The 27088-nt window shown below is 38.1% G+C and overlaps 1 protein-coding gene across 1 annotated transcript in view; it reads right to left on the minus strand.

The window, feature by feature from the left end:
* Positions 1-2027: 2027 nt before the first annotated feature.
* slc22a23b (solute carrier family 22 member 23b) overlaps positions 2028-27088 on the minus strand; it is a 56126-nt gene continuing 31065 nt past the window's right edge. Inside the window, exons 4-10 of the mRNA XM_066722913.1 lie at positions 19038-19206; positions 18129-18256; positions 11018-11120; positions 10080-10315; positions 9485-9517; positions 7462-7585; positions 2028-5407 (exon numbers count right to left, since the gene is read on the minus strand). Coding sequence (XP_066579010.1) covers positions 5035-5407; positions 7462-7585; positions 9485-9517; positions 10080-10315; positions 11018-11120; positions 18129-18256; positions 19038-19206 — 1166 coding nt within the window. The 3' untranslated portion in view covers positions 2028-5034. The remainder of the gene's footprint in view (positions 5408-7461; positions 7586-9484; positions 9518-10079; positions 10316-11017; positions 11121-18128; positions 18257-19037; positions 19207-27088) is intronic.

Genomic DNA, 27088 nt, shown 5'->3' on the forward strand with positions numbered 1-27088 from the left:
AGCCTTTACACTATTTGTACATTACAAAAATGTGCAATACAATAACATTTTGACCAGTCATTTAATTTTTGCCATGCCAGCATGGTGGCAGCAAGGCAGTTTAAAATATATTGCCTATATATTTTTTTAAATAGAGACCTATTGTTATACATTTATGTATAATAACCTGTTTTTTGAGATGTGCAGAGAATCATTATATAATGTGGTGTTTGAGGAAAATAGATGGAAAAAATATTCTGAGGATGCAAATCTTACTTTCACTTTCCTATGCAGCAGTAGGAATGAAAAACAAATCACAGATGAGGAACAAAAACAACAAATGTATTTGAAATGGGAAAATATTTGTGTACTTAGTCTGTCAAGTATTTTAAGATTGTGTCCAGAGGGTTATTACCAGTGTTTTAGAGCAACAGGTTTATTTTTGAATGGCCTACACAGCCATTAACCGTATGCAAAGGCACATGATTGTTTGTAATTGTTGTGTGTACAAGCCTTGGAAGTACTGATTGGTCACACTAAATAGCTGCCAACTATAAATACACTGATTAAACTCTAACATCCATCACTTGCTATGAGCTAGAAGTTATCCAATGAGATATCTGGAATTAACACCACCTCTCAATTCACAACACCTGTGGCATTCCCATGCACCATATGGAATATAGTTTGTAAAATTATATATTTTACAAATTGTATTTCCCAGGAATGGAACACATATGTAAAACAGACCCTTCTTCTGCTTAGATATTAATCTGGGAATCTGAAGTTTTTTTTAGCTGTGGTGCACTTCGTTTCAAAGGAAGGCTACAGCATAGTTACATCTTAGTTGTATGTTACACTTGAGTTACCATAATTATGTATTTATTTATTAGACATTGCCCTTAGCCAAGGTGACTTAGTTTTCATAAGAAACATTCTCAAAGTGTTACAAAGTACAGTAAAATACACCATAACTGCAAAACTGGTCATTTCTTTTGCCATACTGTATGGGTAGACAGATAATGACCGGTCACATTAAGTATTTTTGGCAAGTTTGATGGGCCTGCATCACTCACCCTTTCAATCGCAGTGTCAGAAGGTAGCTAGCAGAATTGATGCCCCCATTGTGCCCGTCTCACCCTGTCACTGACATCCCTACCTAACAATGCTCATACAGTGTTTACAGTAATCCTGCTAAACTGCATCTCCCTGCTCTTGACCACTCAATGACTTTGTACAATGAAAACTAAAAAACAAAATCGCCACAGCAGCTTTCACATTACCGGCATTTCATGATGAACTGGTAGCAGCTGATTCGTTCTGAAAAGACATTTATTGAAAGTGACACATGATAATCAATGTATTCCTGCAGGCTTGGTAGGATTGGCATAATAGTGAATGTGTCAACTGTGCTGTGTTGGCAGAGGTGAAGCTGACCGGACTCATACTTTGTTTCCAGACTATGGCCTGCATGCTTGTAATGTGATATAGTAAAAGTGTACTAACATTCATTCACAAATCAAACAACTGTTTGCTGTAGGAAATCATTTTTGTCTGTGCAGAACATCATATGTCTATGTACAGAACTAGAAATTAAACAAATGCGTAAACGGTCATCGTTTTTCAATACAATTTCCATGGCAATCTGATATTACCTACCTTTCTGCTTAGAATTTAGCCTTTTTCTCTTCTTTGCTGCCTCTTCATTGCTATTTACATTCTGAAACTATAATCTGATTTACACAAGTGTTTTTGCTGCTGTGGCAGTTTGAATCCAGTATTATCCAGTATTATTAAGTTAATAATACAACAAAGGCAGCGATTCAGAGGTTGGGACTTTCATTGTTCGTTTTATGTGAATGTTATAGAATCTGTAAGTGCTTCTAACTTCATGTAGTTTAAATGTTCAGATGCCGATAAAAGATAGTGTTACACGTGACTCTTGTACAAGCAGAGGGGAACCTCTAAAGACAGATAGTGAAATGATTCAAAACCCTTCAAAGAAAGAACCAAAACAACAACAAAAATGTACACGTAGAAAACTCACATAGATTTCAAGTTGGCAGTTTTATTACTGCTGCAGGTGTAATGCCTCACACCCTCCACACCACCCCATTCTCTAGAAGAGAAGCCAGTTCAAGTCACTTCCTGCCTTATTAAAAGAACTACAGATTACAGATGGAGTTAGCGATCAATAAATAAAACTGGTTTATTTTAATAACAAGTATGGCTTATGTACAAGTGTATCATAAGTATTAAAAATAATAGTTTTTTACATGTATTAATTCTTGGGAATCCTTCACCAGTTTCAGCATTGATGGCATACAGTGGAAACAAGACACCAATTTCTTCACATTGTTACACAGTTGAGACGCTCCGAAATTGTTCTGCAAAGTGCAATGGTCCGAGGCGAGTTTAATCACTCCAGAACCTCCTTCCTATACTTTACTATTGCTGTGTCCTTGTGATTCAAGTCTGCAGAGATAAGAGGAGGATGTCGTTTTTGAATTACAAAAAGGAATACAGATAACATACCTTTTTAAAAAGTAGTTTAAAAGTCTATTTATGCGAAGACGACTGGTGGATGTTAAGGATGTTTCTGTGTAAACTACCCTAATCGAGAATGTTAAAGATGGCCTACTCGCCACAAGAAACATTGTGCTTTATTAAATCGTGACTGTAAGCCCACACTTCTTTATATTCTGAATAGATATGCTTAGACTCTCTATTCAGATTACCGGGGTGCTAAACACAATGCTGAACAACCAATGTGAAGAGAATTACCTCTTTAGTTACCCACAGTAGAAGGAATCTTATATTTGCATTGAGAATCCTTAGATATTAACAGAATCACTACCCCAGTGGGAGGGAAGGGGCTTAAATGGCCAAAAAAGAATCGATTTTACCAAGATGGAAAACAAATACACAGTAATACAAACCAAAAAAAAAAGGTAACTTCTGTACACTGAAGTTTTTTTTTTTGTACATTCCTGTAAACAGTGGTTTAAAAACTAATGACCCAACTGAACCAGTTACATTACATTAAAATATCCAAGAGCGCACTATACTGGGCTGTGGAAGTGAATCGGACAGCCACAGAACATGATATGATTACACATCAAAAAGAAACACAAGAATGAAATTAAATCAATGCTGTAGTTCTAGCATAATCCAATTGTTCCGAGTGTGTGTTGGTTTTATCAGTTGTATTTCCCACAGTCCCATTGGGGCTCATTTTAACCATCATTCAGAAGGTATTAATGGGTAAATCCCTCACACAGTAATCACAAATAATAAAGTGCCACTTCGAGTCAAACATCCACGGTAATAGAGTTCCAAAGGAATGCCGTTTTAAGGTCATGTCCATCAAGTGAAACAGAAAATAAAACAGCGATTAAGCTCATAGTTACACAGCACAACACATTTAATTCGCAGGTACCTACAATACTACATTTACTAGAGTCAGCGAACCACAGTTGATTGTGTTTGTGAATTTAGTGCAAAGCTCAGGGAATGTTAAAAAATTTGGCCTAAAAGTCTCGTCTCTCAAAACTGTAGCAATTCAACCGACAACAGCTTGTACATTTTTTTTTTTTTTCACATCCCACTTATCTGACACCACAACACACAGGAATAATAATAAAAATAAGTTAATTATTATTGTTATTGTACTTTAAGGGCTGGTTTCACAGACCCAAATCAGCACTAGCCATGGCTGACCTGTTATTTATAATGTGATGTTATTTTAGGTAGAGTAGTCATAGCCTATAGCTCCCCACTCGGGATTCGATCCGCGCCCCCCAGACGCTCCTCCGAGCCGCGGCCGCTACAACCAAAGACCGGGTCTCCCAATGCGGGAGGCTTAACACTGCACTGATTTTACTGAGGGGTTACGTCACCTGTAACAATCTCATGTACACGATGAACCTTGCTACACTAGTGTTAATGGAGGTCTGTGAAACCAGCCACCAGAGTATTACCTCTGATAGCTTAAAGCTGGAGAACAGAATGAAAACTGAGGTTCATTTTGTGGTCATCACTTCATGTAACAAGACCTTCTGTATCTGCAGCAGTAATGTGACAGCTTTGGATTAAGATATCCAAAGGTGGTATTTAAAAACAAATAAAAAATATTTAATTACAGTAACCTCAGAAATCCCATCAGGACTATTGCGAGTATAGCTTGGTTTTCTGTAGAATGGCAGAATAGGCGCTTTTACAGCTAAAACAAGTTCCTGCTTTCAGGTAAAAAAAAATATTTTCCCTTTGAAATTTTCTACATCTATGATTAACAAAAAAAAAAAGTACTATGTGACAATTCATCGTGATTATTTAGCTGAAGACAATTATGGATAAAGAGGTACGTTTTAAACAAGGTTCCTTTTTGCGCTTTGTTTTTGGTTACCTTAACATTGGAATTCAAAGATGGTTCACGTCCATGAGAAACAGAGACTGTTAATTGTGGCACTGCTGAATATTAGTGGAAAAGCTTTCACTGAAATGTCTGGATTGTAAGGCTGTGTCAGTAATTATAAAATGTCTTTCGAGTAAAACGTAGAGAAAACCTGTGAGCCAGGCAAATACTAATTCACCGCAGTGGCTAAAACATACTGGCTTCTTAATGAAATACCTGGAAGTCTGTCAAGATGTTACTTAATTCACATGACCTACCACAGGTCCTCCCAGGCTTCGTCCAGAGTGACAGGCATTTAACCAATTTCCAAAAACAACATTCAATATTCAGCACGGATAATACAATAAGCAGTGACATTCAGTACAGGCAAAAAAAATAAATAAAAAAGCAGTTTATATCATTAAAAACAATGTTCCTTCGAGATAACGTCTGTCACCAATTCTCGAAATCCTTCATGTTCCTTGGAAAGGATTTTTTTTTTTTTTTTTTTTTAATGAAGACCCTACATCTTCAAAACAGACTTCCTTAAAGCAGCAGCTCGAGTTTGCTCAACCAAAGCCAGTCTCCTCGTCAGTATTGAAAGTCGGTAAATTGACTCCTCCTCTCAGTGAAACCTGTTGACCTCTGGGTGTTGGAGCCAATCATGAGGACTTCACCCCATTAGCTGTGCTGTTGTCCAAGACTGAGTCAGCGGCGGGGGGCTGCTGAACAGGCGTCTCGCTGACCTTGGAATAATCCCTCATCTCGGTTTTGGTCAGCAGGAGGTGCTGCTCGCCTCCTTTCTTTGGAGGCAACAGGGGCTTCCGGGTGTAGTTCTCGCCGTCCGCTATCGTCTCTGGGAGGTTCTGGTCCCGGCTCTCCGGCAGCAGCAGGATGCAGATGATGCAGATGAGGGTGCAGCAGGCGAAGATGACGTGGTGCAGGAAGTAGCCTTTCTGGTTGTGCAGCTCCATTATGGGAGCAGTCAGCATGCCAAAGCCGGCGCTGGCGAGCACAAGGCCCAGCCCACCGCCCCTGAGAACAGGAAGGTAGCATTAGACCTTTAAAGCCAGTGAACGCTTGACCACACCTATCGCCAACAGCGTCTTTGATAAACTGACATCTTGACGGAGGAATGTTAACTAATCCTGTTAACATTTGTACTTTTTACAGATGTCAGAGAGTATTGCTCAGATGCAGCTGGTTCAAATGATTACTACGCAATGCTCTGCTAAACTTCCTTTCAGGGCTAATTTTACTTGATTAGATAACTTAACAAATACCAACAACAATACGTAAGCAAAAAGACTGCATACAATGTTAAAAGCAACAGCTAAAAAAGCAATAGCAGGCGATTTGAGAGAAACTGTCATTTCAGTTTGACCAGAAACCGCTGACTTGTAATCTAGCTACATCATTAGACGTATTCTGCGCGGTCTAGAAAAATTTCATTTAATTGGACACAAAACATTAAAGGATGAAACAGATCAAAGAATTTTGTTGCACAGATGAAAAAAAAACTAATACCAAACTGATAATTTTTTCATGCATGCAAACAAGCAATTTATTCTTTGGTTGTATTCACCACATGGGGGAGCTGTGCTGACTGCAATGCACTTCTAGCACCACATTTCAATAAAGAGACCCAGGGCTGGTGCAATCCCATTACTGCTTGTTCAGGATAATCTTAATGCATTACTTAAAATGAAATTGAACTATATGCATCAGTGTTTTACTGAATAAATGCAGACTTCATTGAAGAAAACAAGTACCAGTCATTTTAGTTTATTCTATCATAGTACAGCATTGGTCAAAAGTCTTGGGACACTTCATATTTATAATTTATTGGCAGAGGTTGGTAGTAGTGTCCAGCACTCCATCTTATTCATCAGGTAGCAGACAGTCTTGAAATTTGAAATAGCATAAGAGGGTTGCATGACAATATCCTAGGCTATGTATTAATAATGCCTTAAGATATGTATTGCCAATATTACAAAGTGTAGGAGACATAGAATTGTAAATTTATTAGACATCAATTTGAAATCTGATTCCACAAGTTCACAGCAAGATCAGTTTATAAGAACATGAAATCATATTCATTCACACAGTCAAAAGAAAGCATCAGATAAGAGTCAGCTTAAACAAGGTATAATATATACATATAAGCAGCCTTAGGGAAATGCAGTTGGACATTAAGAGTCAAAGCCAATAGCAGCGATGCACTAGGCACATAACACAGTGAACCGCAGCGCTGTTGTGGCACATTAGTGTACACTCTAGTAAATACTATCTCCGTTCTTGTCTTACTGCAGTGCCTCTGCAGAGCTGCACCAAAAGGATTAACCTCAGATTGAGCACAAAAAAAAATAATAAAAAAAAATCCACAAAAGATATTGCTGTAGGAATTCCTTGACGGTTTCTTTACAATCTGGCTGACACAGTAAAAAGAGAAGTGCTCTGGTACTTGGGAATCTCCAGTGTAAGATGCCTGCATTAGAATCCTTATCAATAATACATCTTTTGCCATCTAGTTTTTTGGGAAACCCACAGATGTAAACATGAAATAAACTCAAATCAATGTTTTGCTATAAGGCTACTCAATTTGTCGTTTTTTTTCTACCCGATATCGAATTTAGATGTTTCTTAATCTGTGGTATAACCCTTTGTTTAAATCACTAAACAAATGTACGAAAAACTAATTGGTAATACAAAATGCCCATATCAGTTTCACCATTTGCGTTAACTTACTTGGATTAGATTTTACATTTCATTTTAGTGCACAAGAATTATATAACTACATAAACTGGTTTCCTATTTGTTACCTCCCCACAATTATGTGGACAAACTATGATAACCATTCCAGAATAAATGAAGATAATTTCCACTATCAATTTACCATCTTTTGGAAACTGCATGGTTTGTTATCGTGTCTTAAATGGCACCATCTCACGTTTGTCTTCACTCAGACATTTCCATTCAGAAGGCTGACAACACCCAGCACATTAACTCTGCAACCATCCATATGTACACAGGTAACCCATCACGGACCACGACAGGGACTAGACATAACCGTGCGTGAAAATGCTCACCTTATAACAGTCGGCGTGATTTCGGTGCAGAAGAAGATGCTCAGGTTGCTGACGGCATGAGAGGAAAACATGCCAATGATGGAGAAAGCGATGGAGAAGTTTTTGTTCAGCGTCTCCCTCAGTTCTAGACCGGAAACAGAGAGAGGACAGAAATGATCAGTCTTCTACCTGAACTGCTGGACGATTAGATTTGTTGTAAAACGGATACAAACTAAAGCCAACACCATTATGTAAAAAATTATTAATTCTATGTCAGATGGACAATATATGCTGCTTCTGTGACCTTTAATGTTAATCTCACAAGTATGGGCTTGTGCTTTTAATAGACCATTGTATCTGGCAAGGTGAGCTTCTTTTGGAATTCTCTTTTAATTGATTTGAGAAAAGAATTGAAATAATAATTCTAAACACTGTTTGCAAGTTTAAAGATAGAAGATAAAATTGAGTTTTCCAACACTATCAAACTTACAATTCTTTTTAAAATCTCTCGTTTTTGCTTTAAAGCAGAACATAAATGTCTGTTGTGCTAGATTTGCCCTTATTTGTAGGATCGGCAGAACAGTGGAGATGATTCATACACGCATCTTTAAGGAGACAAAAGGGAAAAAAACAATGCTCCTCCTTGTGATAAGGATTTACACTCAGTAACTCTGACCAGGGGACATGCTGCAAAGCTGGCATTAAGGCCTGAGCCGAACAATGCAACAGCTTAGCGCACAGCACCAACGAGGCTAATGAGATCCGGATTTTCACACCGAAACAATCACATTATTGATTGATACCAGTTGCCTGGGAGGATGAGTTTAAATGCATTGTTCATCATTTAAACACTGTGCATACGATTTTGTTTGGGTTAATGAGCAGCACATAATAGCTCTCGGTGCAGCCTTTCCCTAAAGCAAACACCCGAACACTTGCTGGCGACTATGGGGAATGATGAAAATTCGGATCAATTATTTGACAGTTCTGGTAGAAGTGAAGGGAATCAACTTCTGCTTAGTTTCCCTAACAGCTGGTCTGACGTCTAGACAAGAGGAGCAACTGGGGTAAATGTTCACACAATTACAGTTGTTTGAACACATTTTTGGGAAGGGTAAGGCTTGATATATGTATGGGATTTTGTTTGCAAATGCTTCCGAGTTCTTGTTTCTTGGCACCTCATAATAATGCAGTGCGTCTAATTGCCCCCCATATCACCACATCTATCATTAGTCAGAATGTGGCTCTGTAATAGCAAGCAATAAAAAGCAGACAGACATTTTTTAAACCTTGAATGTTTGAGTTGCCTGGTACTAGGAAATTGAGCTAGTTTGAGTGCATCCTTGTTTTGAAATTCTGCACTGTTACACAACTTTTCTTCTTTTTTCATTATGATTATAATTAGATTACTTCTTTAGGGGTGCTGAGCTATGATTCAAATGGCATCCTTTCTATAAACTACTGTTCCCATACACATGACTTTTATCTACATGATTTTTTGACACATGGGACACACTCAATCAGGGCGAGAAATCCTGCGGCTGCAAGCTCAACTTTTCCACCTGAACTTTACAGCAAAGAAAGGCTACTTCGTTTAATACAACAGTTTCCTTATGAACAATTTGTATGAATGCGTTTCAGCTGAGACTCAAGTATCCTTTCATGAAATGCACTTATTAAGGCGACATTATTCTATACAGTGAGCGTATGACATTGTTACATTCCTGAGTGTTTTATTTTATTTTTTTATCTTGTGCTGTGGAATGCACCAGCCAGCCAGATTCTTCACAGCAGATCTTTGTCAGTTCTATTAATTCTACCTGAATTTATTTGCTGTATGTAAAAGAATGCTATACTGTGCAAAAGAAAAAAATAGTTCACAGCAAGAAACAGCTAAACCCCCTAGAAATCTTTTGCCATATTTTACTTTGCAGAAATAATTGTTTTCAGGCATCTTCCACTAGTGCCGAACTGAAGGCTGGGATGGGTTTGCAGATATCTTGATCGGGCACACATTGCAGATGATAGATTGTTCATGCTTTACCTGTATCATGACGAAGGCTGTATTTTCCAATCACTGTGTCCACCCAAGAAAACAGAAAATAAGCAAACAAGAAAAAAACATTAATATTTACCCAGCAGTACGATACAGATACTAATGCCTTGATTAAACAGCCACACAAGGTAGAACAAAACGTTCCTTTCTATACGAGGGCCACACAGCTCATCCTACAATGCTATGGTGCGAAGATACAACGAACATACCATTAGTTCCAGTTTCATTACAATTATCCGTTAAAATGTCACAATCAAATCTATCAAAGCATTGTGAGATCTTTAATTTTAGCGAGGCCCTCAACAATCCATATAGAAAATGGGTGGTAATACTGCAAGCTTGTTTATATAAAACATGCAGATTTCCATGTGTGATTGTTGAGATGTTTTCTGATGTTTGTTTTATACGCTGAATCAATACATAACCTCAGGTGGTGTGGTCGATATATACCAAGAAGGACACTGCAGTTTCGGCTTTCTTTCAAATCATGCAATTGGAAGAAACACACTAAAGCATCTCATCCAAACTCTGAAAGTGCCCCGACAGGGGCGCCCGAGCCGTGGCCCCGGAGACCGAGACTCACGGTTGAGAAGGCCGAGCTGCAGCAGCGACGCCAGGGCGGTGATGATCATGAACATCAGCAGGCCTCCTCGGCGGCCCAGGAAGCCCACCGTGGGGCAGAGGGCCAGGCAAGAGGCCACTGCGATGCCCGCCATGGTGTAGTAGTCAGCGTAGAAGTTGTGGAACATGGTCGTCTCCTGTGCTTCTGGGTCCATCATGCTCCTCGCGAAGCAGTGGTGAATCCCGTAGCCTGCGAGGCTGCCGGAGAAAACAAGGATAAGGCAGTTAGACACTAAGGATATTCCTCACTGGGTCTGCTGCTGCACTGAGGTCAAACACTTTGGAGGATGTGTGATTAATACAGATGAGAGTTCACACTATGGTATGTACTGCATAGACAGCCTACTCTGTTCAGAGTGAGTGGGCACACTACTGATTTGAAAATTTCTCTGGGGCTTACTTACACCATCTTATAATATTTAAATACAAAATAATACCGCAAGAATATACAGACTGGCAAACTGAAAGATCTTAATAGATACGTTTGCCTCTATCTTTAACCTCCCTTCACAAACACTGTTCTGGTGGAAATATAATCTATTTAGGGATAATGGAAAGTGATACATTTAGTGAGAATGCAAAAAGTCTGGGATAAAAAGGGAATTTTAACTATTTTAAGCTACCCTAGATTTTCTAACCTCAACAGAAAATTAACATTCAAATTAATTAAAATTAAAATTAATTTATTATACAAAACAGAGCTTATGAAAGTAGTAACCAAATTATTTAAGGTCTATTTTTATTTTACTTTATGGTATTTATGCATTTTATTTTGCTGTACATTTGCTGTGTTTACCAGTCTGTAAAGCGCTTTGTGGCTACCCTGCGAAGGACACTATACAAATAAAAATATTGATTGATTGATTTACATAACAATAATAATATCACATCTATACTTACGAATTCACACAAAGAACTACTATGTTTTTCCACAGGTTTCTTGTCCCAACCATTTTCACAATACAGGTCTTTTTCGGTTTCTTAGGAAGTTCTCTTTCCAGTTCTAGAATGGAGAATACAATCAATTGCATATTCTATTCACATAAGAGAATGCAAATACATAAAAACAAAACAAAAAAAACTGATGTTTCAATGTCCCAATATATTTTTAGTTTAAGATCTATTTTACTGACTATTTTTTTTATATATATATTGAGCAAAATAAGCATTGAGTAAGCAATAAGCAACAATCTACAATAATACTTGGAGCTGACTGTGAAGTACAGAATTTTTATACATCCTGGAAACATTTTGTAAAAATTGATTTAAAGCTTCTCTACCAGCTGTGCTATGGAATGTCAATCTGGAAGGGAGACATGCATCTTGAAACATGCATTGAAAAAAAAAAAAAAAACAGCAAAGGCAATAATGTTGGGTTCAAAAGCAATTCAGTGCACCACTTCTTACCACAAGGTGGCTGTGAACTGATCAACTTGATATGCCATTGTAGATGCATGGTCCTACTCATTACCAAAAATCGGTCTTTCTATGAGTAACGGGGGGAACGCAAGTCATAAAATTGCTATAATTATTTGTGACAGCTTATAAAAGGCAAACAAAAAAAAGTCTTCCAACAAACCACTAATCTTACTTCAATACCTTCTTTGAGGACTTTAACCCATAACAGTCTCCATTGTACCATGCATGCTCTGTTTGAACCTCATTCTCCAAATAGAACAGGCTTTTAAATCAACTGATTATTCAAGGCCCTTGTCTGAAATTTACAGTAAAAAGGTGAACTGGACATGCCACCTGTTCAAACAGACTCAATGTCACAGGCAGTCCACGGTTTCAGTCCTTCTCTGCTGTGTGTTGTTATCTGTAATACACCACCTGCCATAGGGCACAGCAAAATTGTTTCAGTCATCACAGATCGATTTACCTAGATTGAAGTAACAGTATACACTCACCTAAAGGATTATTAGGAACACCATACTAATACTGTGTTTGACCCCCTTTTGCCTTCAGAACTGCCTTAATTCTACGTGGCATTGATTCAACAAGGTGCTGAAAGCATTCTTTAGAAATGTTGGCCCATATTGATAGGATAGCATCTTGCAGTTGATGGAGATTTGTGGGATGCACATCCAGGGCACGAAGCTCCCGTTCCACCACATCCCAAAGATGCTCTATTGGGTTGAGATCTGGTGACTGTGGGGGCCAGTTTAGTACAGTGAACTCATTGTCATGTTCAAGAAACCAATTTGAAATGATTCGACCTTTGTGACATGGTGCATTATCCTGCTGGAAGTAGCCATCAGAGGATGGGTACATGGTGGTCATAAAGGGATGGACATGGTCAGAAACAATGCTCAGGTAGGCCGTGGCATTTAAACGATGCCCAATTGGCACTAAGGGGCCTAAAGTGTGCCAAGAAAACATCCCCCACACCATTACACCACCACCACCAGCCTGCACAGTGGTAACAAGGCATGATGGATCCATGTTCTCATTCTGTTTACGCCAAATTCTGACTCTACCATCTGAATGTCTCAACAGAAATCGAGACTCATCAGACCAGGCAACATTTTTCCAGTCTTCAACTGTCCAATTTTGGTGAGCTTGTGCAAATTGTAGCCTCTTTTTCCTATTTGTAGTGGAGATGAGTGGTACCCGGTGGGGTCTTCTGCTGTTGTAGCCCATCCGCCTTAAGGTTGTACGTGTTGTGGCTTCACAAATGCTTTGCTGCATACCTCGGTTGTAACGAGTGGTTATTTCAGTCAAAGTTGCTCTTCTATCAGCTTGAATCAGTCGGCCCATTCTCCTCTGACCTCTAGCATCAACCAGGCATTTTCGCCCACAGGACTGCCGCATACTGGATGTTTTTCCCTTTTCACACCATTCTTTGTAAACCCTAGAAATGGTTGTGCGTGAAAATCCCAGTAACTGAGCAGATTGTGAAATACTCAGACCGGCCCGTCTGGCACCAACAACCATGCCACGCTCAAAATTGCTTAAATCACCTTTCTTTCCCATTCAGACATTCAGTTTGGAGTTCAGGAGATTGTCTTGACCAGGACCACACCCCTAAATGCATTGAAGCAACTGCCATGTGATTGGTTGGTTAGATAATTGCATTAATGAGAAATTGAACAGGTGTTCCTAATAATACTTTAGGTGAGTGTATGTGACCGTTGCTTCAGTTTGCACTGTGGCTGTTTCTCGACAATTCAGTACCTTCCAGGGGAATTCGTATATTGTCTAAACCTTGGTATACATTTTCACAGCTCAGTAATTTCAAAGTACTCGGCTTTTAAAGGAGATAGGCTACCGATTGTATTTCCATCAATCATTTAACTTGGCGACTAATGCTGATAATTATTTGGAATCAGCAGTTGGTAATCAGTTTGGTTCACAGCTATGACTGTTGCACTAGCGCAAAAGAGACAAAATACAGTTGCAGCTGAAGGTATTCATACCCTTCATTTAAAACGATGTTATCCAGCAATTAATTCAATGTATACATTTATAAAAAAACTTAAATGGAGAATACTCCTCAATTATTTTGTTCCAGAGCTTCAGAGCAACGATTCAGCTGACCAAACCGAGTTAACACAGGGGGAATGTAAGCTTTTCTGTGAATTATTTTGAATACAACTGTACATTCTTACTTGGAAACTTGCATTGTCTTGCCATCTGCACCTCTTTATACTGGATGTTCACACTGAATAAAGCACATTAAGGACTAATCCGGCTGCTACCACTGTATGTTCACAGGTACCTCTCAAACCATAGTGGTCATGGGTTAGGTAGTAAACTGAGACAGCACTGACCAGCTTTGGGACCACCCAGCTCCTGCAGCTATCGCAACATTGGCCAGTTGAGAATCACTTGATGAATTGCACTTATAGCTGGCTATGATAAAGCCTAGATCTGAACCATTCCAGTAATGTCTGGATTACAGCATCTCAACCTGCACTCTTCCCCAAGGTTTTAACTTGCTAAACCACTTAGGAGCCACATTTAAACTGTTTGTAGATAAAGTCTGTCGTAATCCATGGATATCAGCTTTTCAAAACCCTAAAGCTCCAGTATGTATTGAATACTGTTATCCACAACCCTGGAGATATTGACGATTTTTCAGTAGGCATTGACGTTTGTGTAACTGTCTTTCTCCTCACCTATTTCTGCGCAGGTTTTATATTTTTCATACTCCCATCAGACGAAAGAGCTGTCCCTTAAATATCTGACCAGAACTTGATTGCAAATTGCAGTTCCTTCTGCCGATGTTGAAGGTGGATCCCTTTTCACATTTTTCACATTGGTAGACATTGGTAGTCTGAAGGGAGAAGTCAATTGTGCTTAACTAGTTATAATAAATGGTTTCCTTGCTGGTACATGCCCTCAGCTGTAGAGGATTTTGGTGTTTTGTTTTTTTTTTTTCCTCCCCACTTGGTTTTGAACAATGACATGAATGAATAATCAGCCATTCAAGGAATATGCCTGTGGCCACACTTCACTGCTGATGTTCAGGTTTAGAACCGGAGAGGTTTCCATGGAAACCACATTTCCGCAACTAATCGAAATCATCACCTACACATACAGCCACAGAGCGCACAGCCCAGAGGAAACTACATTTTAGTGCTGCTCTGCTCTCACAGCTGACCGTCCTTTTTATTGGTACATCACTAACATTCATATATATATATATATATAGCCTATATATACACACACACAAACATGGATAACTTCTACTTCATACGTTATCGAATCCCTAACAGCAATATAAAGTGCAACTTACATCCTTTAAATTGATACTGGACAGCCTAAAGCATGGTATATTTAGGTCTTAATTATATATTTACAATTCTAGCTCTATTATGCAAATACACAAAAACATAACATAGAAAACTTAAATGAAACATACATAAGAATATCAGTGATTGAATACAGAAAGGATGTACAACTAATACAACTGAATTAATAATTTACTAATAGTAATATATTAGTAAAGTAATATATTGGTGCTATATGTATACTCTGAACCACAGTTCTGATTTGTGACCCCAAACGTGTTACATTTACTAAGTCTGTGTGAACTAATTCACACTAGAGGGAGCACTCTGCAATGACAGTGGGCCTACCCAAGAGTCAATGGAGCTAGGTCAGAACTCTGTACTGTAATAACTATACTGCCTGGAGGGGAGGCAACCATTAGGCCTAGGCCCTAAGCCGTGGACCCCCAGAGATTAATTTTCTCCTACATGCCATCCATGGGAGTTTTTTGTTTTTCTCTCCTCCGTGCCTAAATGGTTTATTTATTAAAATGTCCACTCACATTATTTTAGATCATGTAAACCATTTACAGGCCTATATTTATTTTATTTTGCTGTACATTTGTTGTACGTTTACCAGTCTGTAAAGCGCTCTGTGGCTACCCTGCGAAGGGCACTATACAAATAAAAATTGATTGATGGATTATATAGAGCTGATTTACCAGTCAACTAATTAAAGAGAGAAGCTGCTGCAGAAATCTAACATTAAAAGAGCTCAAACACTGATGCAAAAACAACACTTAATTTTGGCCATACAAATGTTGTACCACAGGTTTGATCAGTTCAATTCAGATGGATTTCCATTTCCACTAGGAAGTAGGGAGTAGGGCATCATATATTTAGCCTATTAATATACTATTCTTTCCCTTTCAGACATGGTTTAATATTGATATATAGTCCTAAACATGGACAAATTGGGGGAATAAAAAGCCTAATGGATTTCAAATCTAGCAGATAAGGGCTTCTCACCTTGCCACAAACTGTTTTTGATGCTTTGGATCAAACCATATTAACATGAAAAATAGAAAAAAACTAACAAAAATCAAAATAAAATCAAAAGTGGATACAATGACAATATGGATCTTCCATGTGATCAATTTTATATATATTTTTAAATGAGACCATTGGATTAGTCCAGTAAAAGAGATCAGTATTCAGCTGCATACATCACCTAAAGTTAAATAGTTTTCTTTTCCCTTAAGTGTTGCTTGGGTTTAAAGGTGTTGCAGAAGCTAGATCAATACATTTAAGTCAATACCTCCACTAATGGAAAATACATTCATAAGCATTCTAGTTAATACTGAAGTTGTTTTTTGCGATCAGATCCAGATCTATAATGGAAATTATTTTAACACAATATCCAGCTGACCTTCTGAAGGATTCCATGACTATTTAATGTATCTACATACATTCTCAAGCCATTCCAAGCATTAGCAACTCCTTGTGTACGAGGTCTATCAATTCAGAATGTACATTGACTGTAGATGGATTTGATCAAAATTACGAGAGGGGTTCCTTAAGATTCCTGCTTGTTAAAGCTTCCACCTGGAGTGAAGGCTGTGCCCTAAGGACTAGACTGAACTAGCAGCAGTTTTAGGCTTTAGTGGGGGAGTCCCCCCGAAGATGGGGTACAACTGACTGAGTACTGCCAGGGCTTTGTGGATAACAGTCATCTGTGGTTTCTCATGCACCTGCAGCTTCAGACTGGTAGCAGGTCCAGCTGCTTCAAATCCTCTGATTGGTGCAATATCTGGGCTGTGGGCATTGTGGCCCAGCAGTGAGAAACCGGCAGATGGCGTTCACAACGTGTTGTCTCATCAGTCATAGCGCTGGGCTGAGAGGCATATTTCCCTTCCTTTCATCCAATTTGGAATCACCAGTAACTGGTTCTGACTTGGGTGAAAGAAGGGAAAAATGCTTCTCAAATTGAAAACGGTATTTCTCGAGGCTGCTTGCATCTCTCCTCGTATTGGATTGCCATCAAGTATTGGGTTTGAAATGGGAAATAGGTGGGCAAAATGAATTACTGCCTAAAGCCTTGATTTCTATACATGTCCCCACATTATGTGTCACACACTGCATTTCAAATAACTGCAGGAATGCAACTCGTTTATTCCTGTTCATGATTTTGAAGGCCTCAATCAAGGCTCTGCAGAGCGATCGCCTACTAAGGCCTGGAAAGATTAATCTCTTTCAGTCTGTCATCATAACTACTGGTAATGGCTTCCAATAATTTTTAAACAGCCTTAATTAACTTGATATGATTGTAGCAACTGTGATAACGTGGTTTAATGCATTATCCTTGAGCTTTTGCATTGTTTCTGTTTTTAATGGGCAAAGGGAAGGGAAACCCAGATCAATTCCACAGGAATGACGCATTTCATTTAATTTTTTTCATCCATATTCACATGCATTCCCAACTTCCCAATCAGATTTTACATCTTTCTATTAACAATACTCCAAAGCATTGTACATATTTGTAATCAGCAAGAATCTAAAAGCATTTTATTATCCTGCTCCTCCAGACTCTAGCTGAGCTCAGAATCATGATTGATATCGCTGTCTTGTGTGAAAATGAATCAGAGATGGAAATGCACATTAATTCTGTTTTGAGACAATAAAGAATGCATAAAACTTGCATATGTATCCAGTTTCATAAGATCATTTTTACTGTGTCATCAGATAAGCTGTTGTGTAAGAAACAACCCACTTTTTCTATTTTGGGAGGTATTTGGCACTTTTGGGATTATGTCTGCAATAAAGATTAAACTTTTGCCCAAAGCTTATTATGCCAAATAAATTTTCATTACAGGGTGAAACTCTTCTTCGTTAGTAACACAGATCCTAGATAGTACCTTAGATTCAGGCATTATAAAAAAAAATTAAAATGTACCCATCTAATTTTATCACTGATTCACCTCACCTGATAGAGAGCTTATAATACAACTATATTTTCTTTAAAAGCAAAATGCTCAAAACAAGTTTATCAGAAAATAGATTTAGAGCCATTCCTAAAGCAGTGAAAAATTGTTAAACCTTTTGAAACCCCTATTGTAAAAGATGAAAAACAAAACACTGAACACTTAATTATAAATATATATTGTGGTTTTGTGAACATATATCAGAACTGTTTGCACTCCCTCACTTTGTTGTTTTATTTGTTTCTTTGCATATGTTAATCAATACAATACATATACTACCACAGAAATGCAGTCTTGATTTGCTCACTTTCTTACCAGACATTATCCCATTTTCATCAGCTTCAGTGTTCACTTGATTCTTTTTGGCGATACGATACATCAGTCTTTTTGATTTTTTGTACTGCTGGGTTGCCAGAGACCATCTCAAGGATTCAGGGAAAATCCTAGAAATTAAGACAAATATTTCAGTTGATGAAATACAAGACAAATTACTTAAAAAAATGTAGTAATGTATCATATCATTATGAACCTATATGCACCCTATATGTTTCAGCTCCTACTGCTTAAGTCACAGAGGCTGATTTATAGATCTATAAAATTTGAAAGACATTTTCACTCCTTTCTTCTTGTTTACTACAGTTACTAATATAATCTGGGAAATATATAGTGAGACATACATAACTCTCCTTCTATGTAGAATTACAATGAAAAACTACACCCTTCAGTTGTAGTTGTAAAAATGAAGGATGAAAAAAGAAACGCTGCGTTCTAATTTAAAAACTAAGTTTGCTTAATACATCCTTTTGCTCAATACCATGTTATTTCAGGACAACCATTGTTGCTTACAACAAACACAGTACTGCACACTGCTTTCTGCCATCATGTAAGTATTCTGGAAATATCTGATAATTGCGATTGTTATGGCATTTTAATTCAGAGAGAAATTGTCTTGCGCTGTATTTCATCATTTTGACCGTGTCCCAAGGTATTTGAATTATAATATCAAAACAATCATTATTGTGTGTGGATATGATAATCTAGGAATATGTACAGTACAGTTGATAGCACTGATAAGTAGTGTTTGTTTTCCGACTACAGACAATACAATGAGGAAAGATACACATTAAGTGAAAGCATTCCAGCTTTTCCTCTGCTGCCATGGAGCACAGCCTCATGGCTTCACTTTAGGCAGTGAGTTGACCGAGGCTTGCGCACTCCTCCTACCATATATAGGACATCATGAGGATGAAGGGGCAGATGATCACGGCCTGCAGGACCTGCCAGTCATGGCACAGAGCAGCCAGCCCTGGCATTAGCAGCTGTCCTCCCAGTACGATGAAGCTCGCCACCATGGTCACGGAAAAGCGTCTGCCTGGGGGGCACAGCTCAATCCCTGAGGAGACAACATGAAGGAAACCGTTAGTCGTTTCACTTTCTGTAACAAAGAAATGCAATTATGTTGCTCCTTTGTGGACAAAGGTCAACATTGTCCTTGGAAACACAAATGACCAAATCCCAGAATGCCCCACAGCACAACTATTATATCAGAGTATAAACTGCAGCTGGGACTGCTAACAATCTGAACCTACAGGCACCCATGAAGCCAAAGGGGACGATGCTCAGCTGCCTATCCTGCTCTTGCCATAACCAGTCAGTTGTGTATCACACCCTGGTCTTGAGACATTTTTAATCCAGGCTTTAAAACGCATCCTGCTCTTCAGACAGACTTTTAATGGATGCGCCATTCAGGAGCCCAAAGAACATATTTCAATTAAAGCAAGTCATGCGGCCAATGTGTTGCAAAAAATAATTTGATTAATTCAAAATTACAAAAGGTGTCGTTTATTCGAGTCAGAACTGAATGACAGGAGAAGTTAGATGAGTTAAGGGTGAAGAAATGAATAAAGGTTTATGTAAAGAAACATAATAGTACTGGGAGTTTCTGTAAGAGGAATTATTCAAATAAACACTGGTCTTGAAGATCACATTACTAGGGGAAATCTAGGGAATATCCCATGATACAAGCTAGTCTGAGTATCTTAAATGTTTAATTTCAATCCTGGCCCGATGCAATGGTTTGGTTTGGGCCAGTTGGGCTATTTCAAGGTGACAGGGTTTGGATAATACAGCTCTTGGCATCGGCTCCATTCAGTTCCACAGAAGAGTTTAGAATTTCAATTAGGAACCCCCTGAGGAAATGAATGATTCTTTCTATTCATTGACAGTATCAGTGTTTGAATAATAAAGCAACTCAGTCCAGTCATGGCATATTAAGAGGGCTGCCTCAGCTGGAACTGTTTCTGCGGTTTAATTTACTTCCAGAAATTGCACATACAGAATGATAATCATCATAAAACAGCTCAAATGTAGCACAGTACCCCATGCAGCAGGAAACATTTTCTGACATTTTCCTTGCATTCAAACTTCACAATATGCAGGTATTAGGTGTACTTTATGGACCACAAATCCTGTCTTCTACCCACTAAATTGCCATCAGATTTGTGCACTGCTTTGTCTACATATGTATTAATCCTCTTATTGAGACACATACCTTACTTAAAACTTATCTGTTGTTTCTTAATGCGATTTGAGGTGATGTGATTCAAGATTAGTGCTAACCAGTGGCTGAAAAAACACCTTCTCAAACACAAATAAACACACACACAAAATAAATAAACAGAAATGTATTTAAATTCAGCCCTTCACATATAATCCCTTCATTATTTCACTTTCCATTCACAGCAGGTTATGCTCATGTATTTCCATCTTCCCAAACTGATTAAACTAGTGTTCCTGTGAGCTTGCAAATCTTGTTTTACTGCAATGAAAGTATGTTCCCTCTTAATGTTGTCATAAACACCAATGAACTGTCCTTAACACAAAAGCAAGATGGCAAAGCTGATATCACAATGTTATGTAAAGTCTGGCTGACACACGGGTGAGAGATATTACTGTGTCACAAGTTTCCAACAGCTTAGACCAAAGTACTAACACACAACCCTACTGTAACAATGCAGTGATAATAAAAATATCATTAAATTCATCTGCTAGTTGCCTATAATTAAAACAACGAAAATAACACAAAACTGCTTGAGAAAAAAAAAAAAAAAAAAAAACTTTATTGAACAGGTATGAAATTGTTTTCGTTTCGATGCTGTTAAAAGTATGCAGTGATTCATTCAATTGAGTTGTTCACAAGCTTGATTCTGTCACCCAATTTAAACAAACTGTATTGCTCAAGGTGGTATAGAAACCAGCCAAGGAAAATATAAAAACAATGATTAAAAATGCCCCTGAGCATTACTCTATGGTGATTAATGCTCAACAAATAATACTATCTGACCTCTGGATTAGAAATGAATACTAAAATGTGCAGCATTTGCAGGTAGTGAAGTACAGTTATCTTTTCTGACGAAACACACACACAATCCTATCCTCCAGCAGACTTCGTTTACCTCTAGAAAATTCCTCAAGTCTGAGAAAATAAATGGATCAGGGATATTTTTTGGTTTGTTTTTCTCAGTACTTGTTTTCTTTTCTTCCGTTTACTCTTCCCAGTGCATTTATTTAACAGCTTTATTTGTTCTGTAGTCTCTGTTGCTGTACTTTTAACCTTGGCTGAAGAAATGATCAACCTGGGTTGGACTAGAAAGCTAGCAATTGTGTGCACACTGCTAGTATGTATTTAGTCCCATTAACATGCATCCCTTTAAGTTATGTTTTAGTGGTATAGCAGTAAATGTGGTTACTACATAGCATGCCATAAGGCCACTGTTACTGCCAACTAATATGTAATGTGAGAAAAGGGGACTGGGACCCTTTAAAAACATGGCGGCTAGGCCAGGACACTGCGTGGTCCAGAATCCGCTGCCCTGGCATTAGTGGGAAAGGTGGAGTCAGGCAGTATATAAGGAAGCAGTGCAGAGCAGTCAGGGTGGTGGGGTAGATGGTTGTGTTGGCCTGTGCAAACACAGGACAGTGGACTTTCCTAACATTGCCAGGGGTTAGACACACAACCGCATGTTCAATTTATGAACAGATGAAGTGAGGAGTTAGATTTGTAGTTTAATAACTGTTCTGTGGATTGTTAGTAGTTTTTTTTTTTAATTTAGTTTTCTGGTGTTAAAGTGTGTGTGACCGTGAGAGACAAGCAGGGAGGCCAAGTCCTGGACTCCCCTGCTCAAGACTCATACTCCAGCAGGGGCGCTACATCCTGCACTCCCATCCCTGTACTCCCTGCTGTAAGCAGAGCCGATCGGGGAGAAGACGCACCCTAACGGCCCAACTACAGGTGGGGTCGGTCACAGTAAATACATAATACAACTTAACATTTAGACAAATTAGTTCAAAATAAATAAACTGCTGGATGAAGGCCTCCCCAAGATGTTTGCACTTGCTTCGATCTACAGCTTCTCTTTTCCATGTCACGCCTGCAAATTTTATGATTTCATCTTCCCATCTTTTATGTTCATCTTCCATCTTCTAGGTCTTTTTTTATCTCCTGGACAAAAGAAGCTATTGAATGGATACCATCTTTGATCTGTTCGTCTTGCAATGTGTCTGGCCCATTGCCATTTTAACATTTTCACTCTTTCAATTATGTCACATATTTTGGTTTGTGCTTGGATCTATGAAATTTATTTTAATCTCCCTTCTTGTTATTCCAAGCATAGGCTACATCATTCCATTCATAAACTTAAAAAAAGGCTTTCAGTTTTTGCTAAATTACCAGTAAAAGCAAACAATCAACCAGCCATGTACAGCACTGATAACTAATCTTGCAAGAGCCACAAGAGGGACGGACATGTAGTCATGGGGAAAAGAGGGAACATGTAAATAAACCTCCAACTATTTATTGAATAATCTTTCGAGAAATAAAGGTACTATATTTCCAAAGTGAAAAATGAAAACTATTGGTTATCTGCATGTCCCAGGTAGACACTTTGAGGCTCCCCTCACAACTAATTACACCAAATGCATTTTGAATTCTGCAATGGTTGGTTATTTTAAGACCCTTTTAGACCCCCCCAAAATCAGTATTTTATAAGGTATACATTTAAAATAACAACAGGGGGGGCACAATCACCCACAAAAGCAAACATAAATAGGATGATTATCATAATTTGATAAAAAATGGAAAATAGAAACAAAATAGATCAGTATCAGATACAAAAAATAATACAAAACACTATTTACTAGAGTAAAAACGTTTTTAAAATCCCTTTGTCCTCTTACAGTTTTCAGTTTCATAAGATGACAGATGACACATGGCTTGGATGGATGACTTACTGTTAGATATGCAAATCTATATGAAGGCAGGTTTGTGGTTAGTTTAACAGAATAATCATGCCTGTTAAACAACTAGAAATGTTATAAAAACTGCATATAACCTTTACATCTTCAGAAGTTTGGCTTTCACTTCCATCTTGTTAGCGTAACATTTCATGTATATTTTTAGGTGCCAGACTGTGAATTCTGAAAATGTAAAAATGTTAATTTAGAAACCTTAAAAAATAGAAAAAAGCCTAGAGAGTGATTTTTAAAGCTGTGTGCAAAGACTAATGTACCCCCTAGTTTATGAAAGCAAATATGGAAAAAGCAAACAGTTAGCAGAAGTAAGGTAAATGCTTTCATCAACAATAAAGGGCTTTTATAGTTATCATGATAATGATTTTATTTCATCTCATATTTAATTGGAATTTCCAGGGTATCAACATTTTATAATGAATAACAAGGCTGGATTCAGGAGGTAATACCACTATGCTCAAAGTACAGCTGTAAGCTCTGATGCAGTTGCTATTCATGATCAGAAATGTTATTGCCTGAACTTTACTCAGCGGGAAAAAGCATACTCGGCATCTTATCTATTTCAACAGAGCTAGGTGGTCTCATGATTAGGGCAGCACATTTGGGCTCCTGGGATTGAAGCTCCACCCCTTTCTAAGAAACCTTGCACTACTATTGGTTTCTCCTCTTGTTGTCCCATCTTGTTGAAAAACTGCCAGAAAGATTTAAAGTCAGCTACATTTGCCAAGTTCTCACACATTCAATAAAAGACTGTTCTTGCATTTCAGAGTGCTAAGAGTTAAAATATTTCTGCTCTGAGATTACTGCACCCCCTGTGCAAACCTCATTACATCTACCTAATGAGGCAGGATTAGTGCAGGCACCTGCATGCAGACCATGACACTGTGTCCAGCAAGGAATAATTCCCACCTTGTCTGAATTGGATCATGACCACCTCAATATAAACTATGCATCAGGAGCTAGACAAGAGCACATTAACTCAACACCCATTGGTTGTGTCTTACAAAAGTGATTGTCATGCATTTTACTTAGTAATATACAAATCTATAATATTCATGATATAAAACATTGTATTTGTAATATTACAACAAAAAACAATTTCGCAGGAAAGATCTGAATTACAAGACAATAATTTTACCCTCTTCCTGATACAAGTCCAATACTCCAAATCTCAACAGAAACTCAGCACAAGTCTCTTCCAATCTCAATTTGTGAAACAGATAGTCTGTGATACATAAGCATGTCTATCTATTAGAGCACGATGGGTCGAATGGCCTCCTCGTTTGTAAACTTTCTTATGTTCTATGCATCTATCTATATACAGTTAGGTCCATAAATATTTGGATAGTGACAGAATTGTCATCATTTTGGCTCTGTATGCCACCACAATGGATTTGCAAGGAAACAATCAAGATGTGCTTTAAGTGTAGACTTGCATCTTTAATTTGAGGGTAGTTACATCCAAATTGGGTGAACACTTTTATATGTGGTCCCCCCAATTTGAGGGGCTCAAAAGTAATTGGACAAACTAACAATCATGAATTAAATTGTGAGTTTCAATACTTGGTTGCAAATCCTTTGCAGTCAATGACTGCCTGAAGTCTGAACCCATAGACATCAGCAGATGCTGGGTTTCTTCCCTGGTGATGCTCTGCCAGGCCTGCACTGCAGCTGTCTTTAGTTCCTGCTTGTTCTTGTGGATTGCGAGAGTATACCTAAATCAAGAAGGGCAGTGCTTCATCTGTTGTCAAATGTATAAATTAGTGCTACTAGAATGTATCTGAACACTATCTTTTAAATAAAACCAGACTACAATAACATTTGCTATCTGCCCCCAGTTCTGTGCTGGAATGATTTTATCATATAATTCTCTAAAACACATGATTTGGTTTAATAGTTAAATAATATTTATTACTGTGATGTTGTGACTGTGGGTAACACTGGAAATAATGTAGCAGTAGCCAGCCTGAAGCCTGGACTTAAATCAAACAATTCCTTTGGGTAATGTAACATTGTTATTTTTATTATGATATTTTATTATTTCTTAGCAGACGCCCTTGCCCATGGTGATTTAAAGCAACAACATTTATATGACAATGTGACAGGATGTATTGACTAATGTCAACAGCCAAGACAAAAATCAACATATTTAGAACCCAGACCGCCTGCCAGACACACATCTCCACAATACACACACACAGAGTTTTGTTACTACAGCAGAAATTAATTTTCAACCTCAAAACTAAATCCTTGAAATACACTACCACAAAGGGGGATGAGAAGCCATACAATGACCAAATCCTCTGTAGAAAATTGAAACAATCTTCTAGGAAATTAAATGGACCCTTGATCCCAGCAAATGGATTAAGTCTGTCTAGCCTTCAAAAATAAAACAAAATAGAAACAATACATTTAAAAAGTAAATAAATGTAAGATCCGTTTTAGAGATTTCTGCAGGTTGGATTCTTTCTGGAGTCACAATTAACAAAGTTATATAGTCTATCTAGTAATCTAGGATTTATTTCTTTGAAAACTATAATGGTGTTTTGAATAAAAAGTATTTTGTGTAACAGTGCCTTTTCAATACAACATTCAAATCACTGGTTTAAAATAGAAAAGGTTAGGACAACTTAATTGAAAATGATACATCATGACAGAAGTTTCTTATAAAAGAAACATCTGTGACGGCACAACCACACCCCACCTGTTATAGCAGCCCTGTACATTGCCTGTAGTGGATTCCTGTTTTGTTGAGCTTTTGTAGTGGGAGTGGGCTGGGATACTCAAGCACTAGTACGCAGTAATGACTTAAGAGCTCCACAAGGGCTACACAAAAAATATAATTAGATGTCTCTAATTATAATTAACACTCTAGCGGATGTGTCACCCAGGTGTGGACTGGTACCTAGTGAGCATGGTAAGGTGAAGGTTGGCATTAAATTAAAGACAATAAAAAAACAGCTTTTTATGTATAGGTTTTCATGAACTTCCACTTTTTTTATTTTACTAGTGATTAATGTTTTGTGCCAACTAGAAAAGTGTGTGTGTATATATATATGTACAGAAATGGGTACATTACATCAAATCTCAAAACAAAAACCTTGGCAGAGCAAGCACTGCACAGTATTGCTTCCAATAACATCCATATTTAAACTGTTACATTAAAAAAAAATTGTGACATCTCATCTGGTTTGCCACACATGCCTATAATGTAACCATGGAAACTATAAATGCACCAAAAAGTAAATACTATACAAGGTGTTGTTTCCCCAAAAAATTTGCATAGGCATCGCAGTCTGTTTCAGATTTGTTGACAGGGAAGATGACATCGCGAATGAGAGCAGAGGGGTGGCGAACAAGAATGGAGCATGAGCATTTGTTTAATTATTCACTGTTCACGCATTTGTTTGGCCAGGCGACACCGATTTTAGGCCAGCCATAAAAGATCCCCCGCATATTTCACAGTAGGCATTGTTTCTCAACAAGAGCTTCACCTTTTTAATGCCGAACATAAAACTGATGGAGTACGTCCAAAAAAACAACTTTCTGCACGGCACCGATTTTTGGCCTGTCCTGAATATAGCTGTGGGAAACCCTGCAAGGAACTACCAAGTGTTTGGCACTCATTTGGCGATATGCATATGGCATGATGGTTAAATAGCTTCTTGAAGACCTGACACATGGTACGCTTGTGACTAACTGCAATCTACAGCGGTTTATATGAGCAGACCTGTAACAAACCAAACGGTCAAGTCCTCACGGTGCTGAAACACACTCTCAGCGATGACCCATGAACTTGACTATCATTCAGATTTCGCAGCTATTCTTCAGAATGTTTCGGCCCCATGCAGCACAACAAACAGGCTTTTTTCCATTTCATTTGGATATTAATATAATCACTATAACTATGTGGGTTGTATTCATTAACAATGTCGTTTTTCATTCTTATCAACACTGTATTATGTTGT

Source organism: Amia ocellicauda, chromosome 2 (assembly GCF_036373705.1).
Source record: "Amia ocellicauda isolate fAmiCal2 chromosome 2, fAmiCal2.hap1, whole genome shotgun sequence".
NCBI lineage: Eukaryota > Metazoa > Chordata > Actinopteri > Amiiformes > Amiidae > Amia > Amia ocellicauda.